Source organism: Aspergillus terreus, genomic scaffold (assembly GCF_000149615.1).
Source record: "Aspergillus terreus NIH2624 scaffold_15 genomic scaffold, whole genome shotgun sequence".
Lineage (NCBI taxonomy): Eukaryota > Fungi > Ascomycota > Eurotiomycetes > Eurotiales > Aspergillaceae > Aspergillus > Aspergillus terreus.
In genome coordinates this window covers 392,526-420,165 of record NT_165938.1, presented here as the reverse complement: position 1 = coordinate 420,165, position 27,640 = coordinate 392,526, and the positions used below count along the sequence as shown (strand labels likewise).

At 56.0% G+C, this 27,640-nt stretch overlaps 12 protein-coding genes across 12 annotated transcripts; 3 read left to right on the top strand and 9 right to left on the bottom strand.

Annotated features, from left to right (window-relative positions):
- Positions 1 to 43: 43 nt before the first annotated feature.
- Positions 44 to 430, bottom strand: ATEG_09635 (uncharacterized protein; the record flags this gene model as incomplete). Its single annotated transcript, XM_001218256.1, has 1 exon — positions 44 to 430. The coding sequence occupies one exon, from the start codon at positions 428 to 430 to the stop codon at positions 44 to 46; it is 387 nt and encodes a 128-aa protein (XP_001218257.1).
- A 1,725-nt stretch (positions 431 to 2,155) lies between these two features.
- ATEG_09634 (KilA-N domain-containing protein) lies at positions 2,156 to 4,153 on the top strand (the record flags this gene model as incomplete). Its single annotated transcript, XM_001218255.1, has 4 exons — positions 2,156 to 2,390; positions 2,438 to 2,632; positions 2,682 to 2,814; positions 2,860 to 4,153. The coding sequence occupies 4 exons, from the start codon at positions 2,156 to 2,158 to the stop codon at positions 4,151 to 4,153; spliced, it is 1,857 nt and encodes a 618-aa protein (XP_001218256.1).
- A 1,040-nt stretch (positions 4,154 to 5,193) lies between these two features.
- On the bottom strand, positions 5,194 to 6,804 carry ATEG_09633 (putative MFS sugar transporter; the record flags this gene model as incomplete). The annotated part of the gene is made up of 2 exons (XM_001218254.1): positions 5,194 to 6,545; positions 6,594 to 6,804. The coding sequence occupies 2 exons, from the start codon at positions 6,802 to 6,804 to the stop codon at positions 5,194 to 5,196; spliced, it is 1,563 nt and encodes a 520-aa protein (XP_001218255.1).
- Positions 6,805 to 8,215: 1,411 nt separating this feature from the next.
- Positions 8,216 to 8,789, top strand: ATEG_09632 (uncharacterized protein; the record flags this gene model as incomplete). Its single annotated transcript, XM_001218253.1, has 2 exons — positions 8,216 to 8,235; positions 8,396 to 8,789. 2 exons carry the CDS (start codon positions 8,216 to 8,218, stop codon positions 8,787 to 8,789), a joined length of 414 nt encoding a protein of 137 aa, XP_001218254.1.
- A 1,645-nt stretch (positions 8,790 to 10,434) lies between these two features.
- On the bottom strand, positions 10,435 to 12,433 carry ATEG_09631 (DUF803 domain membrane protein; the record flags this gene model as incomplete). Its single annotated transcript, XM_001218252.1, has 2 exons — positions 10,435 to 11,652; positions 11,705 to 12,433. 2 exons carry the CDS (start codon positions 12,431 to 12,433, stop codon positions 10,435 to 10,437), a joined length of 1,947 nt encoding a protein of 648 aa, XP_001218253.1.
- Positions 12,434 to 13,052: 619 nt separating this feature from the next.
- ATEG_09630 (putative Patatin-like serine hydrolase) lies at positions 13,053 to 14,990 on the bottom strand (the record flags this gene model as incomplete). The annotated part of the gene is made up of 3 exons (XM_001218251.1): positions 13,053 to 14,229; positions 14,283 to 14,862; positions 14,924 to 14,990. The coding sequence occupies 3 exons, from the start codon at positions 14,988 to 14,990 to the stop codon at positions 13,053 to 13,055; spliced, it is 1,824 nt and encodes a 607-aa protein (XP_001218252.1).
- A 634-nt stretch (positions 14,991 to 15,624) lies between these two features.
- Positions 15,625 to 16,303, bottom strand: ATEG_09629 (uncharacterized protein; the record flags this gene model as incomplete). The annotated part of the gene is made up of 3 exons (XM_001218250.1): positions 15,625 to 15,778; positions 15,847 to 16,037; positions 16,208 to 16,303. The coding sequence occupies 3 exons, from the start codon at positions 16,301 to 16,303 to the stop codon at positions 15,625 to 15,627; spliced, it is 441 nt and encodes a 146-aa protein (XP_001218251.1).
- A 623-nt stretch (positions 16,304 to 16,926) lies between these two features.
- ATEG_09628 (HET domain-containing protein) lies at positions 16,927 to 18,210 on the bottom strand (the record flags this gene model as incomplete). The annotated part of the gene is made up of 1 exon (XM_001218249.1): positions 16,927 to 18,210. One exon carries the CDS (start codon positions 18,208 to 18,210, stop codon positions 16,927 to 16,929), a length of 1,284 nt encoding a protein of 427 aa, XP_001218250.1.
- A 1,166-nt stretch (positions 18,211 to 19,376) lies between these two features.
- On the bottom strand, positions 19,377 to 19,934 carry ATEG_09627 (uncharacterized protein; the record flags this gene model as incomplete). The annotated part of the gene is made up of 1 exon (XM_001218248.1): positions 19,377 to 19,934. The coding sequence occupies one exon, from the start codon at positions 19,932 to 19,934 to the stop codon at positions 19,377 to 19,379; it is 558 nt and encodes a 185-aa protein (XP_001218249.1).
- A 597-nt stretch (positions 19,935 to 20,531) lies between these two features.
- ATEG_09626 (MOSC domain protein) lies at positions 20,532 to 21,870 on the bottom strand (the record flags this gene model as incomplete). The annotated part of the gene is made up of 3 exons (XM_001218247.1): positions 20,532 to 20,560; positions 20,617 to 21,802; positions 21,856 to 21,870. 3 exons carry the CDS (start codon positions 21,868 to 21,870, stop codon positions 20,532 to 20,534), a joined length of 1,230 nt encoding a protein of 409 aa, XP_001218248.1.
- A 1,506-nt stretch (positions 21,871 to 23,376) lies between these two features.
- Positions 23,377 to 25,313, bottom strand: ATEG_09625 (serine hydroxymethyltransferase; the record flags this gene model as incomplete). The annotated part of the gene is made up of 7 exons (XM_001218246.1): positions 23,377 to 23,436; positions 23,468 to 23,505; positions 23,564 to 24,673; positions 24,720 to 24,857; positions 24,911 to 25,004; positions 25,055 to 25,141; positions 25,197 to 25,313. The coding sequence occupies 7 exons, from the start codon at positions 25,311 to 25,313 to the stop codon at positions 23,377 to 23,379; spliced, it is 1,644 nt and encodes a 547-aa protein (XP_001218247.1).
- A 1,490-nt stretch (positions 25,314 to 26,803) lies between these two features.
- On the top strand, positions 26,804 to 27,390 carry ATEG_09624 (putative GPI anchored protein; the record flags this gene model as incomplete). Its single annotated transcript, XM_001218245.1, has 3 exons — positions 26,804 to 26,968; positions 27,022 to 27,104; positions 27,153 to 27,390. 3 exons carry the CDS (start codon positions 26,804 to 26,806, stop codon positions 27,388 to 27,390), a joined length of 486 nt encoding a protein of 161 aa, XP_001218246.1.
- Positions 27,391 to 27,640: the final 250 nt, after the last annotated feature.

Here is a 27,640-nt window from a genome sequence, read left to right as displayed (position 1 = left end):
TATTTATCTTATTTTATTTTATTTTTATAATATTCTCATATTTCTATTTTATTTTCTCTTTTATTTTCCTGATTATTTTTACTAGTCTGTGATTATTCCTCTCTAGGATCCATCCGATGGAACTCCCTCTAATTTGATCTGATGCGAAAATCCTTCCCCTCTTCTCCAGGATTCCGACGACTCTGGATGATTTGATGCTGCCATTTCCCTTTTGGACGCTGTTGACGGCGGTCCAGTGATCCACCACCGCATCTTCATATCTATCTCCATCTTCTCTTTTCCTCCTGTCCTCCATCTTTCGTCGTCGTCTCTTTTTTTCTCTTCTCTCTCCTTTCTCATCCTTCATCTTCTCTCGTCTTCTCCTCTCATCTCTCCTCCTGGTCTCCTCCAGTCCGTCCAGATCGACCATTCCCGTCCCGATCAGAGACATCTGCCACCCACCCGCGCGCCTTGCAGCTCTCTGACCGTCTGGTGCAGCCGCCTCTCAAGAACTGCTGTTTTCCGTACACGTGCCGGTAGGTCATTTCTTCTATTATTATTATCATGATTGTCATATTATTGTCATGATTTTTTTTCTCGTCTCTTCCTTGCGTCCCAACCTCGACGTTGAGACCACTTCCAACTTCTAGAACCCAGAGAGGGCTGAGTGGGTAACGCTCCCAGCCTCCTACGGTTATCTTCCCCTCCCGACCTTCTCTCTCTCTCTCTCTCTCTCTCTCTCTCTCCCTCCCCCCTCTCATCTCGTCTCAGTTCTCTCTTCCCACCCTCCCCCCATCCATGGATTCCCTCCGCCTCCGTTCCTCTGGTTCCTCCTCTTCCTAAATCAGAACATCCGGTATACCCTCCTCTCCTCTCCTCCTTTCCCCGCCTCACTCCCCCCCATATTCCCACCGCTCCTACAGCTCCCTCCGTGTCTCAACCCAGCCCGATCAGTGTGGATCGGTCAGTCATCCGCCCGCCTGCGTTTGCTGTGCGCCCCCCCAGCCTCTCGCGCGCCGTCTGGCTGTCGGTGGGTGGCTCGCTCTGTCATCCGGGATCGACGCGTCGCTCGAACCTTTTTCGCGAATTCGATTTTTCGCTGCAGCTCGCTCATATCATCACGGATGGGATCGCCCACTGATCGACCCTGCCTCGCCATCCCTTCCGTTTGACACTTCCTATACATACTTCCCCCCCCCATCCCATCCGTCCCTCGGCCTTCTTCCGTTCCTCACTCATTTCGCTACCTCGCTACCTGTCTTCTCACGCTGTTTCTTTTTTGCTTGTCCTAATGACCTCACGGTAACGACTGGAACGACCGCTTACGCTCGCCCAATCTCTAGTCTGCGAATCTCTTTCCCCAACGATTGACGACGACTGGTACCTGGGCTGCTCCGCGACGTTTGATGCTGGACTATCACGTCGGCCCTTCCCACCCCCCTCTTACGACTTGATACGAGACCCATGATTCCGTGCTTCTGATTTGGTTTGAGCGACTTCCCGGACCATTCGCAAGCGCTGGTTTTCTTGTTCCTGGATGTAGATTTGCTGTCTTTTGACGACCTGACACGAGCCTACCACGATTGCCTTTTTGCCTAACGATTGTCTGCATCTTCTGATTTCCTTTGTCGCGCCAAAAGCCGTGATTCTTTGCGTTTATATTTGCATGTCGAACTGTCCCACGACCCATACTACCATCTCCAAGGTACGTTGAACCGCTCGAGTTCAACGTCCGCCATCGACTTTCTCCGTCCGCCTTTCGAACCCCGTACCCCCGCCAACCGAAAAGCTGGAGCTGCCGTCGATTTCGCAGGTCCACACCCGAGGTCCTGTCGATATTCCCTGGTATAACCCTCACGCCGCCGAACGACCCCTGTTGTCTGGCGACAAACTCCCGGCTCTCTCGCTCCCCACGGCTTCGCAGCCGCCGCTGTCGGGCCAGTCCTACCGGACAACCTACGAAGACGCGTCGGCGCCTGGCTCCAACAACGCCAGTACGCGCACCAGCCTGTCCGGCCCTGCGCCGCTGTCCACCGACCTGCGCACCCCGCCGCCCTCGGCGGACCTCGGAGCCCAGTCCGCGCCGCAAGAGTATTCCCTCGCGTCGCAGCCCGTGTCCGAGAGCTACTATCCCAATCCGACTCCTCTCGGCGGCATGAATTCCACTCAGCCCTACATGGATGTGCATTCGTCCCATTTGTCGTCCGCCCAGCCCTATGCCTCGCAGGCCGCGCCCGCTGGCGCCATGACCCACTACACGGGATATCACCAGCCACCCGTTCTCCAACCGGCGTCTACCTATGGCCCCGCGAGCTCCTACTCGCAGTACGCCTACCCCAACAGTGTCACCTCGTCCCAGCCGCCATCGTCCATGGGTAGCCATGTTCCCACTCAGTTACTGCCATTGCCGGGTAAGTTGGCCCTCCAGCCCGTGAGAATCCCATCTAACCACTTGCAGTCACTAGCCATGGCGTGCCGCCGCCGGGATACGGCAACAACACCGGAACGCCGCTGCAGGGCTACGTCTATGACGCGACCGGTCAGGTGGCTCCCCCGGGAGCGAAGCCCCGTGTCACGGCCACTCTCTGGGAGGATGAAGGGAGTCTTTGTTATCAGGTGGAAGCCAAGGGCGTGTGCGTTGCCCGGAGAGAAGGTACGCCGGATATACCCCGACGAGGTGATTGGCAAACTGACCAGCGCAGACAATTCCATGATCAACGGTACGAAGCTACTCAACGTGGCGGGAATGACTAGAGGTCGCCGGGATGGCATTCTGAAGAGTGAGAAGATTCGCCATGTGGTGAAAATCGGCCCCATGCATTTGAAGGGCGTGTGGTATGTTTCCTGATCGAATTGAATCAACCCCGCTAACGAGTGTAGGATCCCATTTGAGCGTGCGTTGGAGTTTGCAAACAAGGAGAAGATCACCGATCTGTTGTACCCCTTGTTTGTCCGGAACATTGGAGGCCTTCTCTACCATCCCACCAACCAGACTCGCACGAATCTCGTAGTGCAAGAATCCCAGCAGCGTCGATTCGAGGGCCCGACGGCTCGCCCGTCCGAAGCCCCCCAGCCGCCGTCGCTGCACCATCACGCGCTGCAGACGCCGGTCCCTTCGCACATGGGTCAACCGGGCAGTCGCCCTGGCCTTGATCGGGCGCACACGTTCCCGACCCCGCCGGCCAGCGCCTCGAGTCTCATGGGGATCACCAACCAGGGCAGCTCTTACGAGTGGAACAGCCAAGGCATGAACTCAGGCGTCCCGAACACGCAACCGTTGTCGATCGACACCAGCCTGAGCAATGCGCGGTCCATGCCGACCACACCTGCGACCACGCCTCCGGGCAGTAACCTGCAAGGCATGTCGTCGTACCAGAGCCAGTCCGGTTATGACATGTCGAAACAGTACTATTCGGCGGCGCCGGCGTCTCACAGTCAATACGCGTCGCAACAGCCGCTGACGCAACCCAACATGGCCTCGTACGGCCAGACCATGCCCAACACGTACATCAAGAGCGACATGGGACCACCCTCGGCCCGCACTCCCGGTCAGCACGAGCCCGAATCCGACAAGACCGATCGGTATGCCCAGAGCAACGGCCATGTGAGTGGCGGACCCGGCGAGCCGGTGTCCGAGCATGAGTCCGAGTATGTGCAACACGACAGCTCCCGCTACGGAACCAACCAGGGCTCGTACACGTACACGACGAACCCGTCCGTCGGCAGTCTTACCGGCGATCACTCGCAGCTGACCCCGGAAATGACGGGCTCGCCGTCCCAGCAGAACGGTTCTGGCCGCATGACCCCGCGCACTAGCACCGGGCCTCCCCCGCAGTGGACCTCTGGGTACAACACGCCGCCGCGCCCTACAGCTGCCAGCAGTCTCTACAACATTGTTAGCGACACCCGCGGCACGTCCAACGGGGGCCCCGCCGACAACTACTCGGTCGCCCCGACCGGGTACTCAGGCATGAACGGATCGCTGGGCTCGGGCAAGCGCATGCGTGAAGACGACGATGTGGATCGCATTGTGCGGCCGGACAGCCGCGGCACCGAATACGAACACAAGCGCCGTCGCACCCTGACCGAGACGCCTGTTGGAGGACCGGTGGGCGGCGTGCCACTGGGCCTGCAGCCGATGAAGGCCGGTGGGGCGATGCCCCGTCGGCATTGATCGCCAGATTTCATGACAAAAACGACTCCCCTCAAAAAAAGAAATTAATGACCGTATTGTTTGACGGACGTTGGCGTGCATTATGGGATTACGACTTTGATAGACTTAGTTCTCTGCCTGACATTGTGCATGCCCCGGCATGTTTCATTCTTTCGTTTGCCCATTGCTACCGGTGGGGTTCATATGTTTACTACTAGGTAATGTTCGGATGGATGGTGATCTGGACGGGCTGTCGCGTTCTTGGTATGATGGTCTCTGCTTTCTTGATTTTGTGATTTCTGCGAGGCTATACTTGACGACCATGATGTGACGAATTTCCTTGACGAGACTATATTGTTGTGGCTTCTCCATTCATGCATTGGGTTCGATGGTTTTAGGCATAAAATGGGATTTCTTGCATACATTTTCTGTAGAAGTATTCCGGTCTAGAAGGTGTTCGGCTGCACTGACGTCGATAGGCAATGCACAGAATGTCGGCCATCATCAGGTTTCAGATGTACAGCTGAAGCTATTTTCCTGCATTCAAAACCCGAGCAATGGAGATATTCCCCGCTGGGAGATCTGGTCCGCTCGACCTATGCGAGCCATTGAGGGCTCGAGGTATAAGAATGTCGCGTTTTCATGAGATGACGGTCGTGACCTAGCTCAACACAGCCTACGACATGTGGTTCCCCTCTGTCGCCCCGTGCGCCTACCTTCTGGGAGGTTTCACCCTCGTCTACTTCATCATCGGGCCATACATCCTCTACGTGCGGAATCCCCAAGGCCTGCGGAAGTATCCCAACTCCCACCCGCCCTCCGTCGTGGGAGACGTCGCGGTCCGAGACGATGCATTTGATTCTGAGCCAGATGCCTGTGAAGGTGTAAAGGAGGCTGCGTACGGATGCGTAGAGTAATGATCGTATTGGCTGCACGACTGGTATATACATAGCATAGCATGCGCCATATTCCATTCATATCCTTCCATATCCTAACCCTGATAACCCACGACCCAAACCGAATGAAGCATAGAGACGACGCATTAACCCTTCTGCCGTCAGCTACGCCTTCACAGCTTTGTCGCCGGTCGACTCATCGCTCGAGGAGGTATCGCGGGCCTCGAGGAACACCTGACCTACCTGCATCTTGGCCATGCGGCGGGCGACCTTGGGTGGGTCGAAGATGGACTTGGACTGGGCGAAGATCTCGTCGATCTCCTCGAGCGAGCGGCCCTTGGTCTCGGGGAAGAAGAAGAAGACGGCGGGGATCATGGCGGCGTTGATGACGGCGAAGATGATGTAGTAGCGGTTGTTGATGGTGGCGAAGCCGACGGGGGTGACCTGGGCGAGGAGGAAGTTGAAGGCCCAGACGGTGGCGGTGGAGACGGCGTTGACGGCGGCGCGCACCTGCAGCGGGGCGATCTCGGCGGCGTACAGGAAGGTGAGGCCCGAGTAGCCGACGGTGAAGGTGAACTGGAAGATGTAGAGGAAGATGACGGCGACGACGAGCGCGCCGGTGTTGTTCTGGGTCGAGGTGGTGCCGGCGAGGATGGCCATGGAGATGGCCATGACGCCGGCGCTCCAGAGCAGCAGCGGGCGGCGGCCGAGGCGGTCAATCGTAAAAAACGCGAGGAAGCCGCCAAACGGCTGCGTCAGGCCCATGGCGGCGGCGAGGATGCGCGACTTCACCGGGTCCAGCCCCAGGTACTGTTGGAAGATGGTGGTGGCGTAGTAGGTGATGAGGTTGACGCCGCACATCTGCTGGAACATCTGGCCGGTGGCGGCGAGGTAGGCGCGGTGGAAGAGGCGGGCCTCGCCCATGGTGAACATGTCGCGCCAGGTGCCGGAGCCGGCCTTGGCGAGCGAGGTCTCGATATCCTGGATGGCGGTCATCACCGAGTCCGAGTGCTCGTCCTCGTCCTGCAGCGCAGCGAGCACGCCGCGCGCCTCGTCGACGCGGCCCATCTTGACGAGCCAGCGCGGCGACTCGGGCAGCGTCGTGATGAAGACCATGGCCGTCAGCGTGAGCACCAGCTGGAACGCCAGCGGGAACCGCCACGACACCGAGTTGCCCTTGATGAAGTAGAAGCCCAGGTCGATCCACAGCGCCCCCGTCACGCCGATGCCCACGAAGATGCCGTCCGTGACCACGTTGGAGCCGCGCTTGTGTGCGGGCGAGATCTCCGACTGCCACACCGGCACCGTGGCCACGTACCCGCCGATGCCCAGCCCGAGAACCAGTCTCGCGACGATGAACTGCGCAAAGTGGAACGACGACGCCATGAGGATGGCCCCGACCGCGGTGATGGCATTGGTGATGAAGATGACTTTGCGGCGGCCCCAGGCATCGCCGAGGTAGACGCACGAGAGGGCCCCAAAGATACCGCCGACGGTGTAGAGAGCGATCACAGTGCCTGAGAAGTTTAGCATATTGCAGTATTGCAGATTTTGAGATGACTCACCCTGAATCTGAGAGTTGTAGTGGTTCTGTGCCCCAGTCGTGTTGATGGTGTCCATCTGGGGAAATTGCAGGTTAAAGGTCTCGAGGGTCAACAGACCGCCGGCCACACTCATGTTGTAGCCATAGCAGACAAAGGTCGGACAGACGACCAACATGACGGCCGCACGGAGGAGGGCATTGCCACGCAGGCCCAGGTACGGATTCAGGCCCATGACGACGGTTCAGATGTGAAGAAACAGAGGATCATGCAATGCAGCAAGAAGAAGGACAAGATCACAACTGGTATCGCCTGCGAACCTACTGTCCCCGCATAATTGCCGACTTGGGGGCGACCCAGGACCGTCGAGTAATATACAGAAATGCTCTATTCGGCCATCGCCGCTTGCCGTTGATCCACCGCACCACGGTGCTGTCGATCCACGGTCCAAAGAATCCACTCCCCCAGACGGTGGCAGTTGGCAGGAAGGATTGCTCGTGTTGAAGCTGTGCCCTGCATGCTGGGCGTGTCTGCCAGGGCTGGGCAGAGGGCAGTATTTTTTCTTCGCACCGACGAATTGATGCTCAAACGGGAGACGAGGTGTTGTCGCGATGTCCCTATGCTAAGCCGCGCGCGCCGCCCAGCCCGACAGCCGGAGGGAAGAATCGGATTTCTCCACAAAAGGCACTTTCGGAACCGAGCGACGTTGGTCATGCCTCGGGAAGATAAAATTATCTTGGCGATATCGGCAAATCCATCCCCGGCCCTGTGATTCTCTTATTAATAGGATTGGCGGCGAAGAGGCGAGGCTGTATGGCTTTATCAGAGCGGGGATCGCTATTAGAATTCTTATTATGCCATCGTATTCAACAGGGGGCCTGCATCTTCTCCAGAGTCTTGGAGGACTAGTGCCCATGCCAAGTCTCTAGCTGACAGCCCAGGTCGCCGTCTAGCACGCCTAGCTGCTCAATTGCCTTTCCATGGGGAAGATCACACCCGACCAGCGTGTTGGAGCACCGGTCCACTCCGTCTGCAACCCTGGGCATGAAAGAGTCTGGGGTAGGCAATCCGGGGTACTGTGATGCATCATGGGGATCGGTGCCCATTACCTAATAGCTCGTGGCCTGTGCGAGGGCTGGTTGCTTTGCGAGGAGTTGTGCGTGTTATGTCGGGGAAGACCGTGATGATGCTGCGCGCTGTCTCGACGGATGCCTCCGGTCGTTGTCTGCAAGAGTTGTTATTGCTGACAGGTGATCGGGATGTTTTCATTGGAGTTAACCCCGTGCAGAGCTAGGGCCTCGCTGTTGACTTCTGAATAGGGTGCACGAGACGTGATATGGCCAAGAGACGACGTCGGACAGCTGTACGGGGTACGAGATGCTCGGCCTGCAAGGTTCCCCGCGACGCAGAGTGTCCGAAAAGGGAAATATTCCCCCGTGACTGCAGCAACCCTAACTTCACCATCCATCTATACTATCCTATACATCTCTACGATTATCAGGTATACCGTCCTTTACTCCAGGCTGTATTCATCCAGAGAAAGGGGACTATTCCCGATGCTATCAGGAATTCAGTTCCCGCCATCAGCTATAAATGCAATGAAACCATCGCATGAACCTCAGCCATGACCCCAAATCCCAGACAACATGCTTCAACCACCCCCCAGGTCATCGACGACCTCTTCAAACTCCTCACACCCACCGACATCGCCGACTATGTCGCTCCCACCATCCTCTCCCTAGCTGGCGCCACCTATCTCTTGCGGGGCATCCTCTGGGACCAGCCAGACCTCTACTACCTACTACCTTACCTTTGAGCGTCCCCAGCTGGAGGACGGCGGGTGCCCTCCACGCCGCCAAAGAAACGCGCAACATCGCGCAGAAACTCACTGAATCCGACAAACAGGTCGTCGTCTGGGGCTCGCAGTCCGGCACGGCGGAAGGCTTCGCAAAAAGCCTCGCCCGCGACATCGCCTGGCGCGACGACCTCTTCGCGGCCTTCCGGCGGAACCTGGGCATCACCGAAACCGACCTGCAGTACATTCCCACGCTGACGGAAGACGAATCGCTGGGGCCGATCGACCTGCACTACGGCGAGCCTGACCCGCACCTCCTCCCGCGCGCGCAATGCTCCGCCGTGCGACCGCTGCGCGTCATCAGCACCCGCGAGCTCTTCAGCCCCTCCGCCGGCCTCCACCTCGACCTCGACCTCGCCGCGTAGCCCGAATTCACCTACAAGACGGGCGACCACCTCACCGCGTGGCCCAGCAACCCAGACGACGAGGTGCACCTGCTGATGCGCACGCTCGGCCTGGCCGACAAAGCTGCCTCGCCCGTCCCCGTCGCCGAGCACCCCGGCCGCGCTGTGTCGGTACTACCTCGAGATCGGCGAGATGATGGTAATGTTTGGGTGTCGGCGCGCGGACGACGACTACATCTACCGCGACGAGATTGCGGAGACACAGGCGGCACTGGGGGGGGGGCAAGCTGCGGGTTGTGATGACGTTTTCGCGGCAGCCGGACCAGCCAAGGGTGTATGTCCAGGAGCGTATTGGTGAGGTCGGCGACGATGTGGTGCGATTGCTGGAGGAGGGCCTAATTCGTAATTGTGTGGGCGAGGCGACGCGGCGGCCGAAGGGGTGGGAAGAGGAGGAAGTGGGCGAGTTGCGGAAGGGGACCAAGAGGAGAAAATAAGTGGCAGGAGGGTGTTTGGGAATGATACATAGAAGTAGATGAAGTAGATGAAGAAGTAATGTGAGTCCAGAAGTAATGAATGCTGGTGATGCAATCTAACCCGAATAGGCAAAATATCAACAGGCGAACCATGGTTCTCTGCATTGCCAACCTCATGCCTTTCTCGCTCGTCTTCTTCTGCTTCTCTCTCCTGTTCGGCCTCAATCGAAGCAGCATGTCCAGACCAACATTCAAGAACCACCTCATCTTTGACCCGTGGAACTCCGCCTCGTCAGGCCACCAGCACGCCCGCTCCCCAGGCACGAACAACCCGCACTGGCAGCTTGTGCGAGAGCAGCGTCTTGCAGACCAATTCCAGCCTCGCGCCAAGGCCAGCAGCAGAGAACTGGGCGAATGGGTCTGGACACACGAAGACCAGCCCCGGGAATCCGGACAGAGGGACATCCGGTCGATGTTCAAGGTGAACAAGGGGGAGAGCACTCTACCGCAGACAGAGTCCAAGCCCACGCCAGAGCCCAGACCACAACCACAGTCGCAGTCACCATCACTGAATCCTTCCAAACGACCAGACCTAGTCACCGAGGCGCAGGCCAAGCAAATCTTCCAAGGAACAACCGTCTACATCAACGCCCCCAGCCACCCCCTCCTCTCCGACCACAAGCTCAAACACCTCCTCGTCACGCACGGCGCGGCCATCTCCCTTGCGCTGACCCGCCGCGTCACGCATGTGCTCGTCGGGAAACCCAATGCCGGCGCGGGAAAGGGCTGCGGTGGCGGTTTAGCGGCGGGGAAGTTACAACGGGAGATTGCGCGCGCGGGGAGTCGCGCTGTCAAGGTGGTGTTTGTTGATTGGTATGCTCCCCTGTCTTGTCCTGCTAGAGGTGGAGGGTCGGCTAACGCAGATAGGGTGGTGGAGAGTGTCAAGGCGGAGAAACGGCTGGCCGAGTCGAGGTTTGCGATGCATGTTGCGGCGCAGGGACAGAAGGCTCTTTCGTTTTCACGGCAGTAATGGTATGGTCTGGTGAATGTGTTTATGTGATACCCATTTCTTTGTAGAATCTATCTGAATGTAAGAATATCAAATCCAAGTCATGTCAAATCAAGTCATAATCAAGTAAGATACAATCACGTATGTCCACGTATATACATTATCATTATCATATCATATATCGTTAGGTGAAGGACCCACCCGGTCGTCGCCATCCTCCTTGACCAACCCCTCTGGCAGACGACAGCGTACCCGCGCTGACGTCCGACTCACTCCGTTCCCGGACCCCGTCTACCCGCGGATCGTACGGTGGCTCATCCGGCAGCGGAGGCAGCGGGTTGCGATGCACTCGCGACGATGACGTCGGCGGGAGGCCAGGCATTGGGTACGCCGGGGGCGGATCACGGGCTTCCTCGCGCAGCCCCGACGGCAGACCGAGACTGTGACCTGTCTCCTCTGCACTATCGCTCGAGTACGTCCGCTCCAGCTTCTCATCCAGATTGTCCTCCACGGACGCCCGCACCAGCCCCAGGCGCTCTTCTTCCGAGTTGGAGTGGCGCTTGGAGCGCGGCCGGTCCGCGGATCTGTGGTGGCTGTGGTGGGGTTTGAAGACGTTGAAGGAGAACTGGCGTTTGGCGCGCTGTGACGGCGACGGCGATGGCAACGGCGGAGCCGTTGGGTCGCTACCGTGGTAGCTCGTGTCGATGCGACTCGGCTGCAGTGGCATGGGCCGCAGGCCGTCCTCTTCCTGGATCGGCTGCCACTGGGCGCTGGACAGGCGCGAGCGCAGATCCGACAGGATCGAGTGGCCGCTATGTTTGGTGCCGGGTCGGTCGTCTGCGTGATCGTCGGGGTTCTCTTCCGGGAACCGTGACATGCCTAGCGGGGGCAGCGGGGTCCTGACGGACGGCGCGCGAGCAGCGTGCATGGTCGGCCCCTGGCCGATGACAGTCCTGCGCCGGCGCAGGCCGTCCCACTCGATGATCTCGTTGGGGCTGGGCGGGTGCCTCTGGTCCTCCAGACGCTCGCGGTAGTAGCGACGGGCCTCTTCGGCTTCAAGGTTGCGGCGTGGGGTGGACAACCGGCGGATGAGGCTGGCGGCGCCGCGGATGGAGTCGGCTTTGGGCTCGCTCTCGGGTTCCTCCTGCGTGGCGACTTCGCGGATCTGGTCCAGGTCGCCTTTGAAGACGGCGGCGTCGGGGACGTCCTTGGCCGATTTGGAGAGTTGCAGGAGGACGACGCCGGCGCAGATCTGCAGGAAGCCCATGATGACCGTGGCGATCTGGATGCCGGTGCCTTTGAAGCCCCGGAAGAGGATGGCGGAGGTGATTATGGTGGCGCTGGTAAACAAGACGTAGTAGGTTGGAGTCACGAGGGCGGCGTTGAAGATGTTGAGGGCTTTCTTCGGGGGATTAGCATCGGAGCAGGATGGGGATGGTAGGAAGGGGAAATACATTAAGATAGATGATTTCTGTCAAGAGCGTCGCAATGACAAACACCGCCAGAACGTACAGAAACCACTGGTTGAATTGCGACTTGCCGTTGATTTGCGCGAGGATGGCCGCGCCCAACCCTTGCGTGGCCACAACGCTCAACCCGCCGATGGAGCTGCAGATACTGATGTAGACGAACATGCTCTTCTTTCCGTAGCGCGGGCCTGCCCAGAGGGCTGTGAAAATGGCCCCGACAACAATGACCCCCGCGTAGGAAAGGAATCCCGGCGCGATGACATAGTCCTTCATGTCTTGGATGTCACTAACGGACGACTGTTCGGGGGCGTTCATGGCGATGATGACGGAACCGAGTATGCAGGTGAAACAGCCGACCTTGCCGACAAAGCTAAGGCGCTCTTTTAGAAAGATCGCGGACAGGATGGTGGTGATGACGACGGAGAGCGCACCGAGCGGGGTGACCAGGATAGCGTCGACAAAGGCATAGGCGACAAAGTTACAGATCTCGCCGACGATCATGAGCGTCATGCCAGTCCACCACCAGGCATTCTTGAGGTATCCGTAGCCCTCGCCGGCTTCCTCATTATACTTGACGTTGGCCTTGAGCAGGCCGACCTTCTTGATCACGAAGGAGACGCCGATAAAGAGGCCGGATGCGACGGCGAGCGCGATACCGATGGCCTTGTAGGAGGCCGGACGACTGGCGGAGTCGGAGCGGGCATAGATGTCCATTGACTGTTTCTCTGAGGGGGCGAGGGAGAGAGAGGTAGAGGTAGAGGTAGAGGGGCGTAGATGAGGGAGAAAGAGGGTGGATGGATTAGTGGCAAATCGATCGGAGCTGACGATCCATCGGCGCTTAGATAGAGATGCGTGGGAATAGATTTGAGTTTGCCGTGACAGATGCAGTGACCGTGGAAGATGCAGGAGAGAAGATGCAGAAAGGGAAAATGCGTTCGAGAAGCATTCCAGGGACTGCAGAGAGCAAGGAGAAAAGGAGAAGAGAGGCGTACGGAACAGTCAGTGGTGGTGAGGAAAAGGATGAGGCTGGGGAGAAAAAGTATGTTGTTGATTGGGTCCACCACTGCCACACACCCTCGAATATCGCAATCTCACATCATATTAATAGAATAGAACGGATAGTAAAGAGAATAAGAGATAGAATTACTGCTAGACAATATATCCATGAAATGAAGGAATGCAGGATCATCCTGAAACACCCTGTCCATGGTTCCCCATCCTCGCCTAATATTACCGATTTATTCACCCTAGAGTACATACATTCAACCCGCCCAAATGACGCCAGGAATTCATGCTACCATATATCGTATCATTAAAAAGTAGGAAAAATCATTCATCGCACATGATAGCTCGGCTTTCGCTGTTTGTTTACCACCGGAGGCGGTTCATCCACCGGGTACGGTGGTCGTACCTTTTGCGGTCCATGGGAGATCACCAACGGCGCTGGCATGGGGATCCCCCCGAGCTCATTCGGCTCGTCCGGATATGGGATAGGTGTCTTCGGCGGCACCGGTGGAGGGATCCCACTGTGGACATGCTCCACGCTGATACGCGGGGACCCGTGTTGCTGGGATCCTGGCCGGCTGACGTCTGTCGGACTGACGCGTCCCAGGTCACTGACCGATGCTCTTCCCGATGATGGGACCCGGTGGTGCAGGGTATCCTGTGGCGTCGGATGTACGGGTAGTCGGTCATCGTTGGGCGCAGCCGTCGGCGTAAGGTAGAAGTCCCCGGGCAGTTCGGCAGGCAATTCCACGGCGAAATTCGCTGGAGGCGGCACGGTCAACTGCGGACTGTGCATGATCGACGAGGTGTCGTCGACCGCGGACAATGCAGGGTCGTCCTCCCTGCCCGCCGCGATACGGGCCGCCCGTTCGTGCATGCGCTCGATCTTCGCAAATTTCACCCCGGCATCGAGAATCTGCTTCTTTACCTCTGGGCGGGTCAGATAGCGACGCGTGTTGGTGCTGATGTCGGCCAATCGGTTCCACTCGTTCATGCCAAACTCGCCCACGCCCACTTCCACGTTCAGCCGGTAGTAGTTGTCCTGGCTGACGTTGCGCTTGGACAGATGCTCGCGCAGCATCTCCCGGTGGATATCCTCGCAGCCCTCAATCTTGGCGATCAGCCGTCGCCGCGCCTCTGCGAAGGTGCCCATAGTGTCGCCGAAGAAATCTTCCCACCATTCATGCTGTCGACTATTCGTTCCGGGCGGTCGCTTGCCAGTACCCACGCTGATGAACACGCCGACTTCGCGCCCGGGCCATTCGTTCACCGTCGCTTCATCGAGAACCTGCGGCGCCGGGTTGTAGGTGCCCGCCCCTTCGTCGATAAATACATGTTGGCCGATCTGGATGGGCTTGAACGCGAGGCCAGTCGCGGACGTCGCCCGACCGGCTTGCCAGATTGTGCAGTTGAACTCGGGCGGGGGTTCCTTGCGCGAGTCGTAGGAGCGAAGGAGGACGGCCGAGCCGTTGCGCGTGGTGCCTTTATACAACGCCGTGACAGCGCTATGAGAGTCAGTACGGTATAATAACAACAGCCACAGTAAAGAAGGACATACGTTTTCGTCCGGTTTTCCCGGTTATCATACAACAGCGCATCCGGGTTTCCAAACCGCAGCCCATTGATGAAGGCCGAATTCCGCTGGGTGACAGGGTTATTCGAAAACGACCCCGTCGTGCTGAAACTGGCGCGACTGCCCGACCGCTGCGGGAGCGAGGAGTTGGGACTGTACATGGGGCTGGACATGGACGAGCGACCACCGTTCTGCCGGGGCAGGTCGTTGCCCTCGTTCTCGTAGATGGTGTGTTCGCGCACACATTCGCGGATGGCCTCCTCGAGCTTGGAGGCCTTGAAGAGCGTGGAGCGGTAGGGGATGCCGGCGAAGGTCTTGTCGGTTTCAAAGACGCGACGGGTCATGCGCACGTAGACTTCCTTGCAGGTCTCGAGGTCGAGGCGGAGCCGCCCCAGCATGAGGGCGATCAAACCGCCGGTGCCGGTGCCGACGATGAGGTCAAAGTGGTCGCAGGGTTTGGGAATCTGATCGCGACGCGGGGGCTTGCCTTCGCATTCGACATAGACGCGGTACATGAGTTCCTGGAGGATGATAAGCATGGAGTAGCCGCGGACACCGCCGCCATCTGACCGGTTAGTTTCTGCGATATTTCTTGCGGTGTTGGGCGTGCTTTGGTGCGGATTTACCTAGCGAGAGGATGCGCAAGGGCGGACCCTTGGTGGTGTCCTTGCGACGCAGATTGACTGCGTCCATGGTGTGCGACCCGCGATGGGGGTGGAGAAGGCGATGAGAGGACGGTGAAAATGTGGGCGCCTGATGAGGGGCAGATGACTATGGGATTGGCGACGGGGAGGGAAGAGAGGAGAGGAGAGGATGCGACGAAGAAGGCGGAACAGAGAGGAAGGGCCAAGACAAATGGAGGGAGTATGGTTGAAGATGGAGTAGAGTGAAGCGGAATGAACAGAACAGAAAATGAAGTGAAATGGAACGGAATAGAACGAAGTGTTGATGATGATGAAACAGCGTGACTATTCTTAGTTTCCTTTTCAGGCGATCCACGGATGGGTGCTGAGTCAGCTCAAATAAAATACGCCCATTGGAGGAAATCTGTGGCGGTGCGAGACTGGGGCTGTACATGGATCCTCGTGAAGAAAACCCGACCATTCACAGTGTCCAGCAGAGAACCAAGACAGCTGAAAAATGAAGATTCTGAGGCCATGATATCATCCGTCTTAGTGTCGCTGCTGGAGATGATCCCGTCCTGACAGCCCAACCCAGGTACGATGCATCGAATACTCCGTACAGACAAGCGTTGCGAGCCATGGTTCTCTCCAGGCAACCCATGGTACACAACATATCATACCAAAACACCCACAATGCCATTCATCTACAGAACTGCCTTGCCAAGTATCACATCTCGCACCAGCTTCAATCCCTCCCCGGTAAACGCCACCATATTCTTCTCGCGATCCGAACTACCCGTCTCCACCTCCCGCGTATACGTCCCATGTGCGGTGGACACCGCAACCGCCACATACCCGCTGTCGGTAGATACTCGTCAGACCAGTTATCCCTCCCTTCGAGTTGATGAGTCCTGCAAAACACTTACGGAGTCCGATTCCTCGTCGTCCCCCCCGTCGGCCCGGCCGTCCCACTCTCACTCACCGTGTAGGTGGATCCTAGTGTCTGTCGGACATGATCCGCCAACCCGGCCACGATGGTGGGTGTCGGTCCGTTGTAGCCTTCCAGGTGGGCGGGGGTCCAACCGGCGTATGCGAGACGGGATTCAAGCGTGTAGACCTAGCGACTATTAATATGGTTAGGGCTGAAGGTTGGGTAGCACAGTACCGTCACGCCGCCCTTGTAGATGGCCGATGCGCCGGGAGAGACCAGAAGACAGGCGGAGATCAGTCCACCGGCTGCCTGCATAAGTCAACATAGCTTCCAGTGACTACTTCGAGGGAACGTACAGTCTCCGCGACGGAGATGGTCTCATTGCGGGACTTGAGGAGCTCAAAGACTTCCTCAATCAAAGGACGGAGACTGGAAGGGGGGAATTCACTCATGTCGTTATGCGAGGTCCACAACTGTAGAGATGAGGGGTCTACTGAGTACTTCAGAGAACGAGGGCAGTCAGTGATCGTAGTTAAGTAGGCTTATAAATCACTGGTCACCCGTAAGCGGGCACCTCCAAACTGCGTTAAAATTCAAGAAACTTAGTCCGCTTCTAAAAGAGTAAAGATTGTTAATATTCGCGAAGCAGCACTCGTCTATATTATGTTTTTTGCATAACTCTCCAACTACTAACTAAATGGACTTATTTTAAGAGACACGCGCCAACAATTGTAAATTAAGTAGCACTTTGGGCTGGAGGTCTCTACCTTGCTTCCGCTCTCTAGTACGCCTATTCTAGGGTTTATAATTTGCTCTGTCGCTGTGCTCCTTGCAGAAAATTAGACAATGTTAATAGCACGAGGATTCAGTGCATGATGTTCCGTAAAAGGACGAGCTAATCCGGAAGCTCAGGTCCTATGTAGTAGGCATTGGATTAATGAATGTCATATCACCAAAGGTTCTCTACCTACACTACACCTTTTATCGTTTATTCCTGAGATTTCGTCGTTGCACGGCGCCTGAGACTTCTAATACCCATGCCTGTTCCTTGTGATGCACGATATGATGTCCCTATTCAAAGAGCGCATCTATACGGAGCAGACCGATCAAACCTCCGTCTGCCTCTTCGACTATCTAATAGAGTGCGATGCTTTCGACCTTGTCCTTTCCATTCCCCTTCCAATGCCTCCCCAAACATGATTCCGTGAAGGTAGCCGTTCCCGACGACAGTGTACGTGGGCAAGCGTTCCTGGGCATCACCCGTCCTGTAGGTCTCAGCACCACGACAAGGCCGAAGGATAAATGGGACAGGCGAGCCAAGAAGGATGTGCACTTCGTCGCCTGCCCGGACACTCTTGGAGGCCAAGCCAACGAACCCCTTTTCAGTGATGAACATGCGCCGCTGCCATAAACACACTACAACATGATACGCAATCAACGACCAGGAAAAGACAAGATCCATGACCATCCAGGGTCTCGCAAAATTCTCTACTTCGTTCTTTACCGTGGGTCCCACAAACGGTAATAAAACCTGCAGGGTTTTCCACAACTTGTGTAACTCGCGATAGTGTCCGTCGGTAGGCTGGATATATGCAGTACCGCCCTCTTTTGCGACTGGGATAGAGTCGTTTAGAATCGTCCTCCAGAAGCTGTCCTGCTGTGAGCCCTGGGCGGGTGGCTCTTTGGGCCAGTCGTCTATACCCATAAACTGGATCTGAGGTGGCAGGACCATTTCCTGGACCACCCAGATTCGTTTCCACCAAGGCAGCTCCAGTAGCATTCGGAGGTCTTCAAAATGCGGCTTGCAATCTTCTTTCACGTCTGATCGTTCACCGCCAAGGAAACACGGTAGCTCGAACATATGCTGTTCGATCTGGAAGGTATGCAACAGTTCGGACACGCGACAACCGACGGTGGATTCGGATCCTGTCTCGGCCACTTCGGGATCTTCCCCAAGCCAGAGGACGGCCGCTGCACAACCCATAAATATCTCACCCATGAGGGCTACCTGGCTGAATTTGTCTTCCGCATCGCCCTGGTTGATGCAGAGGGCATCGATCCATAGCACACGTGGCGCACTAGGTTTTCGCAGTCTGCGCAATGCCGTCCAAAGATTCTCGGTAACTTCGACTATCTGGCTGTTCAGCTGAATCGGCTTTCGATGCGTTGGATCACCCCACACGTAAGAAAGCGCTTCGTATGCGGGCTGCTCGCGTAGGCTGAAGGTATGAAGACTGCCTTTTATTTCGTCTGGCCAGTTCCCTGGTTCAATCGTGACAAGTCGAATCTGTCGGAGATTGGGGTCCACGGGGGGGTACACGCATTTGGATTCGGACGTGAAGGCTTGATATGCATCCATATTGGTTTTTGTCCCTTTTGCAGCAACACTGATATCTGAAATGGCAACGCAAAAAGCACAAGCTGAGAACGGGAATTTTTTACGAGAATATATGGCTTTGCTATCCGATGAAGATTCCCATCGCTCCCCAAGGAATCAGCACCTCTATATAGTGCCCATGAAGCTACCCAGATCGATGATAGCATTGAGATGCCATCCTGGGGCATTTACGTTCTGACCGAGGGGGGCCATAACCAGCAAACGTCGTCTGCTTATCAGCTGGGTCGTTGTCATCGTCGTATGTCTAGTTCTCTGTGGGATTTGCTTCAGCTTCCGGAACTGCACGTCAAGGGAACTGCGGGATAGACGGTGGATCCCTGTCTGCCAACCTAGGGTGATAATGGAGCAATGCAGAGGACCCATTAACGTCTCATCCCGCAAATGCCGCAGGAATTTCTTGGAGAGCGCAGAAATGGAGATTGTCTCTTGCCATTGGCCACGCTCCGCATGGCTACACCGACAGCGAGAGCCAGAATTGAAAACACGGCCAGAAGGCAACCAAACTGTTTCATAGGACCAGATTAAGACATTTACAGGACACGGTTCTTGCTCGTAATGAAATATAACATCCCGGATGGCCGAAGGGAAACGTAGATACGCATTGTTCGCCAATACTCGTCAAATTCAAACGCAGTTCAGTTGGCAAGATGGATTGACCTGTCGTTCGCCACACTGCTATATCCGAAATGCCTCAGGCAATAGTTCAGTGGCCTCTATTAAAGAAGTAAGGTTCGATATTGACTCTTCTAGCCGGACACATCTACCAGCCGTGGTCGCACGGGGTACGCAGTTTGCTGCAAGAATTCCCCACCATATCCAGGTCGCCAGTTGATGGCTTGAAATAAGTACGTGGTGTGAGGGAGTGCGACAATAGCCAAATTACCCTGTAGCAGTTGAGTCGGGTAAAAGAATAATAACCAAGTAGACCTGCCTACGTATTACTGGCCTTTGATTCTTATGGTGGGTAAAAGGTTTTACATGATATTAATATGTCGGTCAGAAGAGAATTCTCTTTGCTTCATCATGTCAAAAACAGATCACGCATGATATGATGGCGATTGCCCCCATCACTAACGCCGGGGTGTGTACTGACTTTGACGGCTGCATGATGGTACACCCTGGTCCCTTCAGCTGGTTTTACCGACGCATACATGCCGACATCCGCGAGCCTGAAAAAAACAGTTCTTTTGGAAGGGAAGACAGCCAACACTGCGATGGCTCCGTAAGAAGGCGCCAATGCTCTCGACGCCGCGGTGCTGGCCTACAGTGGCATAGGTGTCCTGCGGCAGCAGATTCATCCGAGCAAGCGCGTCCACTGTGTCAGTTCTGATGGCGGGCTTCGACCCCACATCATCCCGGGCTTCGCAGCGATAGATTGCTAAATCCGATCCCTCACTATGGTAATGGTGGAGAAGCTCTTCGAGAGTGTGAGGGATTGTTTCAAGGGTGCACCTTGCAGGCTGAATGATCCATGGAGATTCAAAGGTCGTTACATCAATTCTTTCTCCAGACCCGCCAGTGGCTGACACTAGGACAGACAGGAGCCGTGTGCTGATCTGCGGCCCAATAGACTTAGCCTTTGCCATCGGCTTATGCGCAAACAATGGCTCGAATTGGTACAGAAGTGCGGTGCGACTTGACATCAACTGGAGTTGCAGAACCAACCGACCAAGGTATCGCCCCATGCTCTTCCTCTGACCAGACAGAACGTATTGAGCTAGTCTCACTAAAACACATGGTCAATAGGAAACGTCTCTTATGAGTGCCCCCACTATCCATGCCTATGTTGCTATTCCCGGCTGGCCTGGAGCGAATAACCATACAGCGGGGTTCACTGCGGTGGCAGGGACCAGAGAGTCTCAAGATCTCTGCCTTCATGCAGCAAAGGGCATGGTCATTGCTGGGCTTCATACCCTGACAAATGATGAGTTGGCACAAGAGATACGATCAGATTTCGAGACGGACAAGCGACGACGTGACCAGATAGCTTTAGGGGCTCCTCGGATGCCAAAGCCGAGTGTGGAATTTGTTAATCACACACTGCTGGGAGGAAATTTATGTGTGTATGGCCGCAGCTTATAAGAATCTGTTGGGCAGCCTCAGGTTTCCATGCATTTTCAGTACCACCACGGTGTGAAGATACATCGTTTCCTAGTCGCGCTTTGGTGCCATGTCTATGGTATGGCTCGTTCATGATCTGAGATAGAAACGGACGTAGTTGGCTTATTATTATCTGATGTGTGCCTCGTAGCACATGTAGCATCTATATGGTACGGCCTCACTCACTTCAATGTCGTCAGACCTGGCCAATCTGCGACAGTCAGCATCTACACAACACTCCAACTGGATAGAAGGAAAGAAACTTACCATAGACCATCCGCTCCTGCACCCGTCTCGACACAACCACCTCATCGCCAACGCGGACGCGCGCATTTTCCGATCCCCGATCCAGGAACACATACCGGCCAAAGACCGGACTATACTTCATCCCGCGGTCGACCCGTCGATCCTTCATCAGTTTCTTCAGCACATTCCCCGACTCCCCCTTGCCCATGGACCCCGTCGCATAGTCGACATTAATACTCTGACACCGCACACAGTTCGCCGTAAGCAACAGCCGTACATTCTCCTCGCCCACCGTCAGCTCCGCCCAAAAGTCCTCCTCCCACGCCGTCTCCGCCCCAGAGACCACAATGTTCGGCCGGAACTTGGTTATATCCATTTCCTCGCCGTCAGGCAGCCTTGCCGACACGTCGTCCAGCGACCTCGTCGACGTTAGCATGTACGGTGCCGTATCTGCAAAGGTGATTTTCTCGTCTGCGCGGCCGCGCGCCAACAGGAGTATCAGACACGAGACGAGTAGTGCCGCCATCGGCGCCAGGATCCCCGGCAGCAGGCGCCATGCCGTCTCCGCGGGCGACTCCACACTCTCCGATGGCATTCTGCCGACGACGTTCAGCACCAGGGTCACGCCCGCGAGCACCGCGACCGACCGCAGCGACACCGCCGGCGCCAACAGCGACGTGGACGTTGCGCGGTGCGCGGGACTCTTCCCCGGCGCGAAGCTGCCCAGCACGCGCCGCGAGTGCGGTCCCAGATACGCCAGCACGACAGGGTACCCGAAACACGCACTGAACCAGTCATTGTAAGCAGGGCCCATGTTGTACGCGGTCGTGGGACTCTGGTGCATGGTGATTTTGAGTTTCTCGAGGCCGCGGACGTCCGGTTGCAGGGGCACATCGAGCGTGCGCGCGGCCGTGTCGGCGCCGGGGGGCCTGTAGGTGACAATGATTTTGCCGGTTGTGTCGGCGTCGTCGATGCCCTTGGGATTGGCGCGAGATTTGATGGTTGGAGTTGGGAAGACGAGCTCGGTCAGGAAGAGAGACATCTCGGGGAAGTGAGGGACGTGCATGTTCTTGAGGGTGGTTGTGCCGTCGTCGGCCGTCCTGACCTTGAGGAGCATGAAGCGACGGTCATATTGGAATCCGGTGCTGGTGAGGTTGGCTTCGGAAAGCGAGACGCCGCGGAGGGATTTGATCGGGTAGGTGTACAGCTGGCGATGAAGTTAGACAACGAACCGGGGATGTTGGGGATGTTTGTGGGTACCTGGCTGATCTGCATGATGGGGATAGCCCACGACGGGTGTCCGGCGGTTGATTGTTGCAATCGTTGGTTCTGAGAGGGAGTGCACTCGATCGTGATGTTGCAAGGGTGGGAATAATGGAAGAAGGCGAGAAAGCAAAGGATTCAAGGGAGAAGAGGAAAAAGGATCAGGAAGGTGAGATGGAATGTTGAGAGTAGATTGTTTGCAGTCGGAATTGCGCAGTCTTCCACATCGGGGCATGCCAAGACCGGGGAAGTTGGGGGAGCCGATTAGGTACTTTGTTTGGTTTACACCAGCCTTTCCCTCTCCCCAGCAACATCCTCGTCACGATCAGACAAAATGCTCCCAGAAAGATCCCCAATGCGCTAAACACCGACGCGACGAGATATCGGTACCGGCGAATCAAGGCCCCGTTGATCGGAGATCAGGCCCCCTGTCCTGAAAATATACAGCATTGTGAAGATTGGGTTGGAGGATCAACTATGCAGTGGAAAATTTCTGCGCATAAGGATCTCGTATGCAAGGGACCTGGGAGGAATATGCTGATCGATTTCTATATCGAATTGGCCCTCCCACACTCTGTTCCTAGTGCATATTTCATTAGATTCTAAATAGCTTGTCATGCAATGGCATGTCAAACCAAACTGTTCTATAGGTAAGCACTATCGGGAAAGAAGTATACCATTGCCAGCAACAGGAGACAATCCCGCTATCTAGGCCATTGTCATTGTCTGCAACCCATCGGACTTGTCGCCTCACTGGATTATCTCTCTACCCCAACGAGTTGTTTAATCTTTCAAGTGCATAGAAGCTCAAGACTGAATGAGAAAAGGGACTACATTAAAGAGTCGATTCCTGGGTTACCGATTCTAAGGCAATCCACGCAATCCCACCACAATCGACGTGGGCGTACCCCTCCAACAATACAGCGCTGTAAAGCTAGAAAACCGTTCACGAACCCAACTTTCCCTGATGCAAGATCTCGAGAGCTTCCATCAAACACATTGGGAAAGGTAGACACCAGAAATCACCGCCGTAGCCGGAACACGTCTTACTGCGCCGAGGCAAGTACCGCCAAAATCTGCTTCCCCTCCTCAACATCATCCTCGTCCCATGGCTTCAACCCGTAGCTCATCATGAACTGGGTCCATCCGCCGTAGCCCTTGACGATGGCACGTTCGGCGGGAGTAAGGGGGGGCTCTGTCATCAGAGAAGGGAGTGTTAGCCTTGTAGCTGTTGACCGCTTCTGCGGAGAGGATATATATATCTGTAAATTCGTACGGAGAGCATCAGTAGCAGGCATATTGCCGGTTAACAGCGTCAATTATTCCTTTTTCTTTGACTTTGGTGTTGGTTTTCAGAGAAGATGGTGTTGGCAGTGTGAAGACAGAAGGTGGTCTCTAAGGTAGGTGCAGCTGAAAGATGGAACGGTGATATCACGTGGGATGTATGATATATCGAAGCAATGCCTTTAGCCTTTTATTATGACATTGTTCGTACGACCTCAGAAGACTATCTTTTGTCTAAAAGGCCCAAACACAGCGAAAGACCATGGGGACTTTGCCACATGGGTAGATCCTCATCTAGAACAAAAATGTCATTCATACTATCTACATTCATAAAATGGCCATAACGCCCGAACATGACAGAACCTAACCCATAACAAGCATCAAAACATTTACTCATCCTGCCACGGCAGGCTGAACGTACCCACCCAGTCCTCGACCTCCTGTCTCAAGAGGACGATATCGGAGATCTCCTCGCCCTCGCCGACGTAGTCGAGGAAGGCCTTGACGGTGTTGGGGTTCTTGACGCCCTTGGCGGCGGCGCTCTCCTTGGCGGCCTTGTCCAGCTTCTGGGTGATGATGACGGCGCGATCGACAATGTCCGCCACCCGGCGGAAGTCTTCGGGCTGGAAGCCACGGGTGGTCATGGCGGGGGTACCCAGACGCAGACCGCCGGGCTTGAGTGCGGACTTGTCCCCGGGCACGGTGTTCTTGTTGCTGGCGACGCCGCACAGCTCGAGCACGCGCTCGACGCGAGCACCGTCCACACCGCGGTTCTTCAGGTCCACCAGCACGAGGTGGTTGTCGGTGCCGCCGGAGACGATGTTGTATCCCAGACCGCCACTGCTGAGGGGGCTGCCCAGGCGTTCGGCGAGGGCCTGCGCGTTGGCCAGGACGGTCTCCTGGTAGGTCTTGAACTCGGTCGACTGGGCCTGCTTCAGGGCGACGGCCAGCGCGGTGATGGTGTGGTTGTGGGGGCCACCCTGGTGGCCCGGGAAGACGGAGGCGTTGATGGGGCCCTCCAGATCGTACATCTCGGGGTTACCCTTCTTGTCCGTCCGGCGGACACCCTTGCGGTAGAAGATCATGGCGCCACGGGGTCCGCGCAGAGACTTGTGGGTGGTGGTAGTCACCACGTCGGAGTGGTTGAAGGGTGAGGGAAGAACGCCGGCGGCCACGAGACCGGAGATGTGGGCCATGTCGCTGAGGAGGTAGGCGCCAGCGGCGTCGGCGATCTGGCGCATACGGGGGTAATCGATCAGACGACTGTAGGCGGAGGTACCGGCGATGATGAGCTTGGGACGGTAGAGGAGAGCATTCTTCTCCAGGGCGTCGTAGTCGATAAGACCGGTGGACTCGTCGAGACGGTAGGGGAAGGTCTCGAAGTACTTGGAGATGAAGGAGATCTTCTTGGTGGGGGTCTGGTAGCCGTGCGACAGATGGCCACCGTGGGGGAGATCCAGACCCATGAGACGGTCATGGGTGTTGAGGAGGGCGGAGATGGCATAGAGGTTGGCGGGAGAACCGGAGAGGGCTGGTTTGTTAGAAGGGATCTGTCGAATTGACGGAGCACGACTTACGCTGGACATTGACACCCCACTCTTCGGGGTTGAGACGGAAAGTCTCGAGCGCGCGCTGCTGGCAGAGACGCTCCGACTCGTCGATGTACTCGTTTCCACCGTAGTATCTGGCTCCGGGGTATCCTTCAGAGTACTTATCTATAGCTCGGGTTAGCGACGGAACGGCGCACGACAGCAAGGAATTGACAGACTTTGCATCACACTGCCGAGGGCATCGAGGACGGCCTGGGAGGTGAAGTTCTCGGAGGGAATGAGGTTGATGAAATGCTTCTGACGTTTTTTCTCCTGCTCGGCGTCAGTTGGGGTGGGCCGTGAAGCGCATGCGGGGAAAGCACATTTTGGAGAATGTTGTAGATCGTGGGGTCCTCCTCCTTCAGATGAGCGGAGAGGAGCTGTGCGAGAACGGTCAGCGCATATTCAAGCTAGCATTGAGATTCCACATACATGCTGCTGTCCATCGCGACTGGACGACGAGACGCCGCGGGATTGGGGAATGGAGGGGAGCTGGATGCGGGAGGAGAGGGCGATAGCTCCGGGAGAGCTTCCGACACGCGGGAGCACGCGGGAGACGGGACGACCGCAACGGCTGAGCATGGTGCAGTCAGGAGAAGTAGAGGAGAGGCAATGAAGGAAAAGAAGGATGAAGAAGGAGGAGAATTGCGACAGAAAAGCGCGAGGAGAAGAGATAAAATGGCCTATCGACGGTCTCCGGAAGATGTCAGAAGCGCCCAGTTGCCCGCGGGAAGCGGCGCGCTAGACCGGATGGGGCTTAGCATCTCCGAGGACCGGATTATTGCTGTTCCGCTCCGCTCGCTTACATTTCTCCTTTCCACTCCACCTTCTGCTCCTCTTCTTTTCTTCTCTTCTTCATCACACAACTAAATCCAAGATGAAGAAATGGTTTTCAGCTGGTCCGTTCTCGGGGATGATTTCGGTTGTCCCTGGGCGATGCTGACATGTCCCGCCGTTCACCATCCATAAGGGGCAAGGAAACATCAGATTGGAGGTTGTGTGTGTTTTCCTTTTCTTTGGAGGTCCAGTGTTTTGATGGATATTATTAGTATCTACGGAAGTATATGAGTGACGTCAATCAATACATTCATCTGAATACATTCCTACTACCTAGTACTGTAAGAGCCCGATGATACTCGTAGTCTAATAGATTGATAGTCCACGCAATCCCTCCCAACCTCCTGAGTCGAGATGAGACGTCCTCTGTGCCTTGCTGGCTGCCCTTACCGCTACGTAAGACATGATTTGGATCGTCCTGACCTTGCAGGAGGCAAGCTGCAGACCACGTCGAGATGATGTGTCGGACAGACCAGGGATGAGAGGATCGGTGCGACAATCACGGCAATCCAGAGACTCAATCGACCTCCGAAGAACTGACTATGCCCGATAAAGTTGGGCTCTTGGTATTCTGAAGAGGGAAAGGATAAACAGGCGGAAAAATCTGTTTAATGAGTTGTCCGTAGGCAGCATTCTCTCTTGGATAGTAGATATAAGAGAGACCGAGAGAGAGACACAGAGAGAGTGAGGGCGAGAAAGAGCGTGTGTCATTCTTAAACCCGTCCTCCATGCATCTTTGAATGAAAGTAAGGCTTTGATACTTAAGCATGCAGCAAAGTAGACTGTTGTGACTCCGTCTCTTTACTCCGTGGCGTGGAGAAAAGGGGTACCGGGGACGTGGAGGATACTAAGTGTGAGTGGCAATAGAACAACAACCCTAAATCCAGGAACATCACCAGTAGCGTATAGTCTTTCATACTCCCTTACTACTGCCACGACCATCAGCCCCCTTACTGCCCGGGATAATCAAATCTGTACAGGAGTCGAGCACAAGATTAATCAAACTAGTCGGCTTAGACCCAGTCCAATCCAGCCCAGCCCCAGCTAGTTTCCCTTATATTAATATAACGCCCATCCCGTTCGTCTCCTTCTCTCTCTCTTCTCTCTCCATCCAGTCGATCTCTATCCAAACTATCCCGGTTTCACCGAGTACATTCTTTACTTTCGTCGCTCTTTACCACCCTATTTACATATCTACTTCTGGATAATCTCCTCCCCCTTCTCCCACCATCAAGATGCGTTTCTCTCTCTTCGCTACTGTGGCCACCCTCGCCGCCGGTGTCATGGCCGGTGCTGCTGACGAGCAGCCCGAGACCGTCGTCGTCACCGAGTACACCACCTTCTGCCCCAAGTCCAGCACCTCCTTCGTCCACGGCACCGAGACCTACAGCGTGAGCACTGTACGTACTGATCGTATCTATTTATCAAGTCCCAACTAACGTAATATGTCTAGCCTGGCCACTACACCATGACTGGCGGCCCCTACACCATCACCCGGCCTCTGATCACCTCCACCGTGACTCGCTGCACCAAGTGGTATGTTTACTCCATCATTCTATACTGATGCACTTCTGACGATATCAGCTCCTCCACCCCCGTCGCCACCCCCAGCTCCAGCTCCGTCGTCGTCGTCCCCAGCTCCTCCAAGCCCGTCATCCCCGTCGTGCCCACCTCTGCTCCCTCTGCGCCCACTGGTGTCGCCGCCACGGGCTCGGCCACGACCCCCGCCGCCCCCGTCTTCACCGGCGGTGCCTCTCGCGCCGCTGCTGGCGCCGGTGCCGGTCTCGCTACCGTCTTCGGTATCGTGGCCTACCTTCTGTAAGCGTTGAGTCTGGTGATTGGGGGGAGTTGTCTGTTCTAGAGTTGGATCTATGAGTGGATGACTGGTGGTTTCGTTCTACTATTCCCGGAGAGAATCCGAGAATATGTAGGCTGTTGTTCCGTGGATACGACTAGCCTTTAACCTATTCAACTTTTGTTCATATTGCGATTGCGTCGGCAGCCTGCTGTTTGTTCCTAGTGTTTATACCTTTTAATGGGCATGATTATGGTACCATACACCCCCCTCGTAC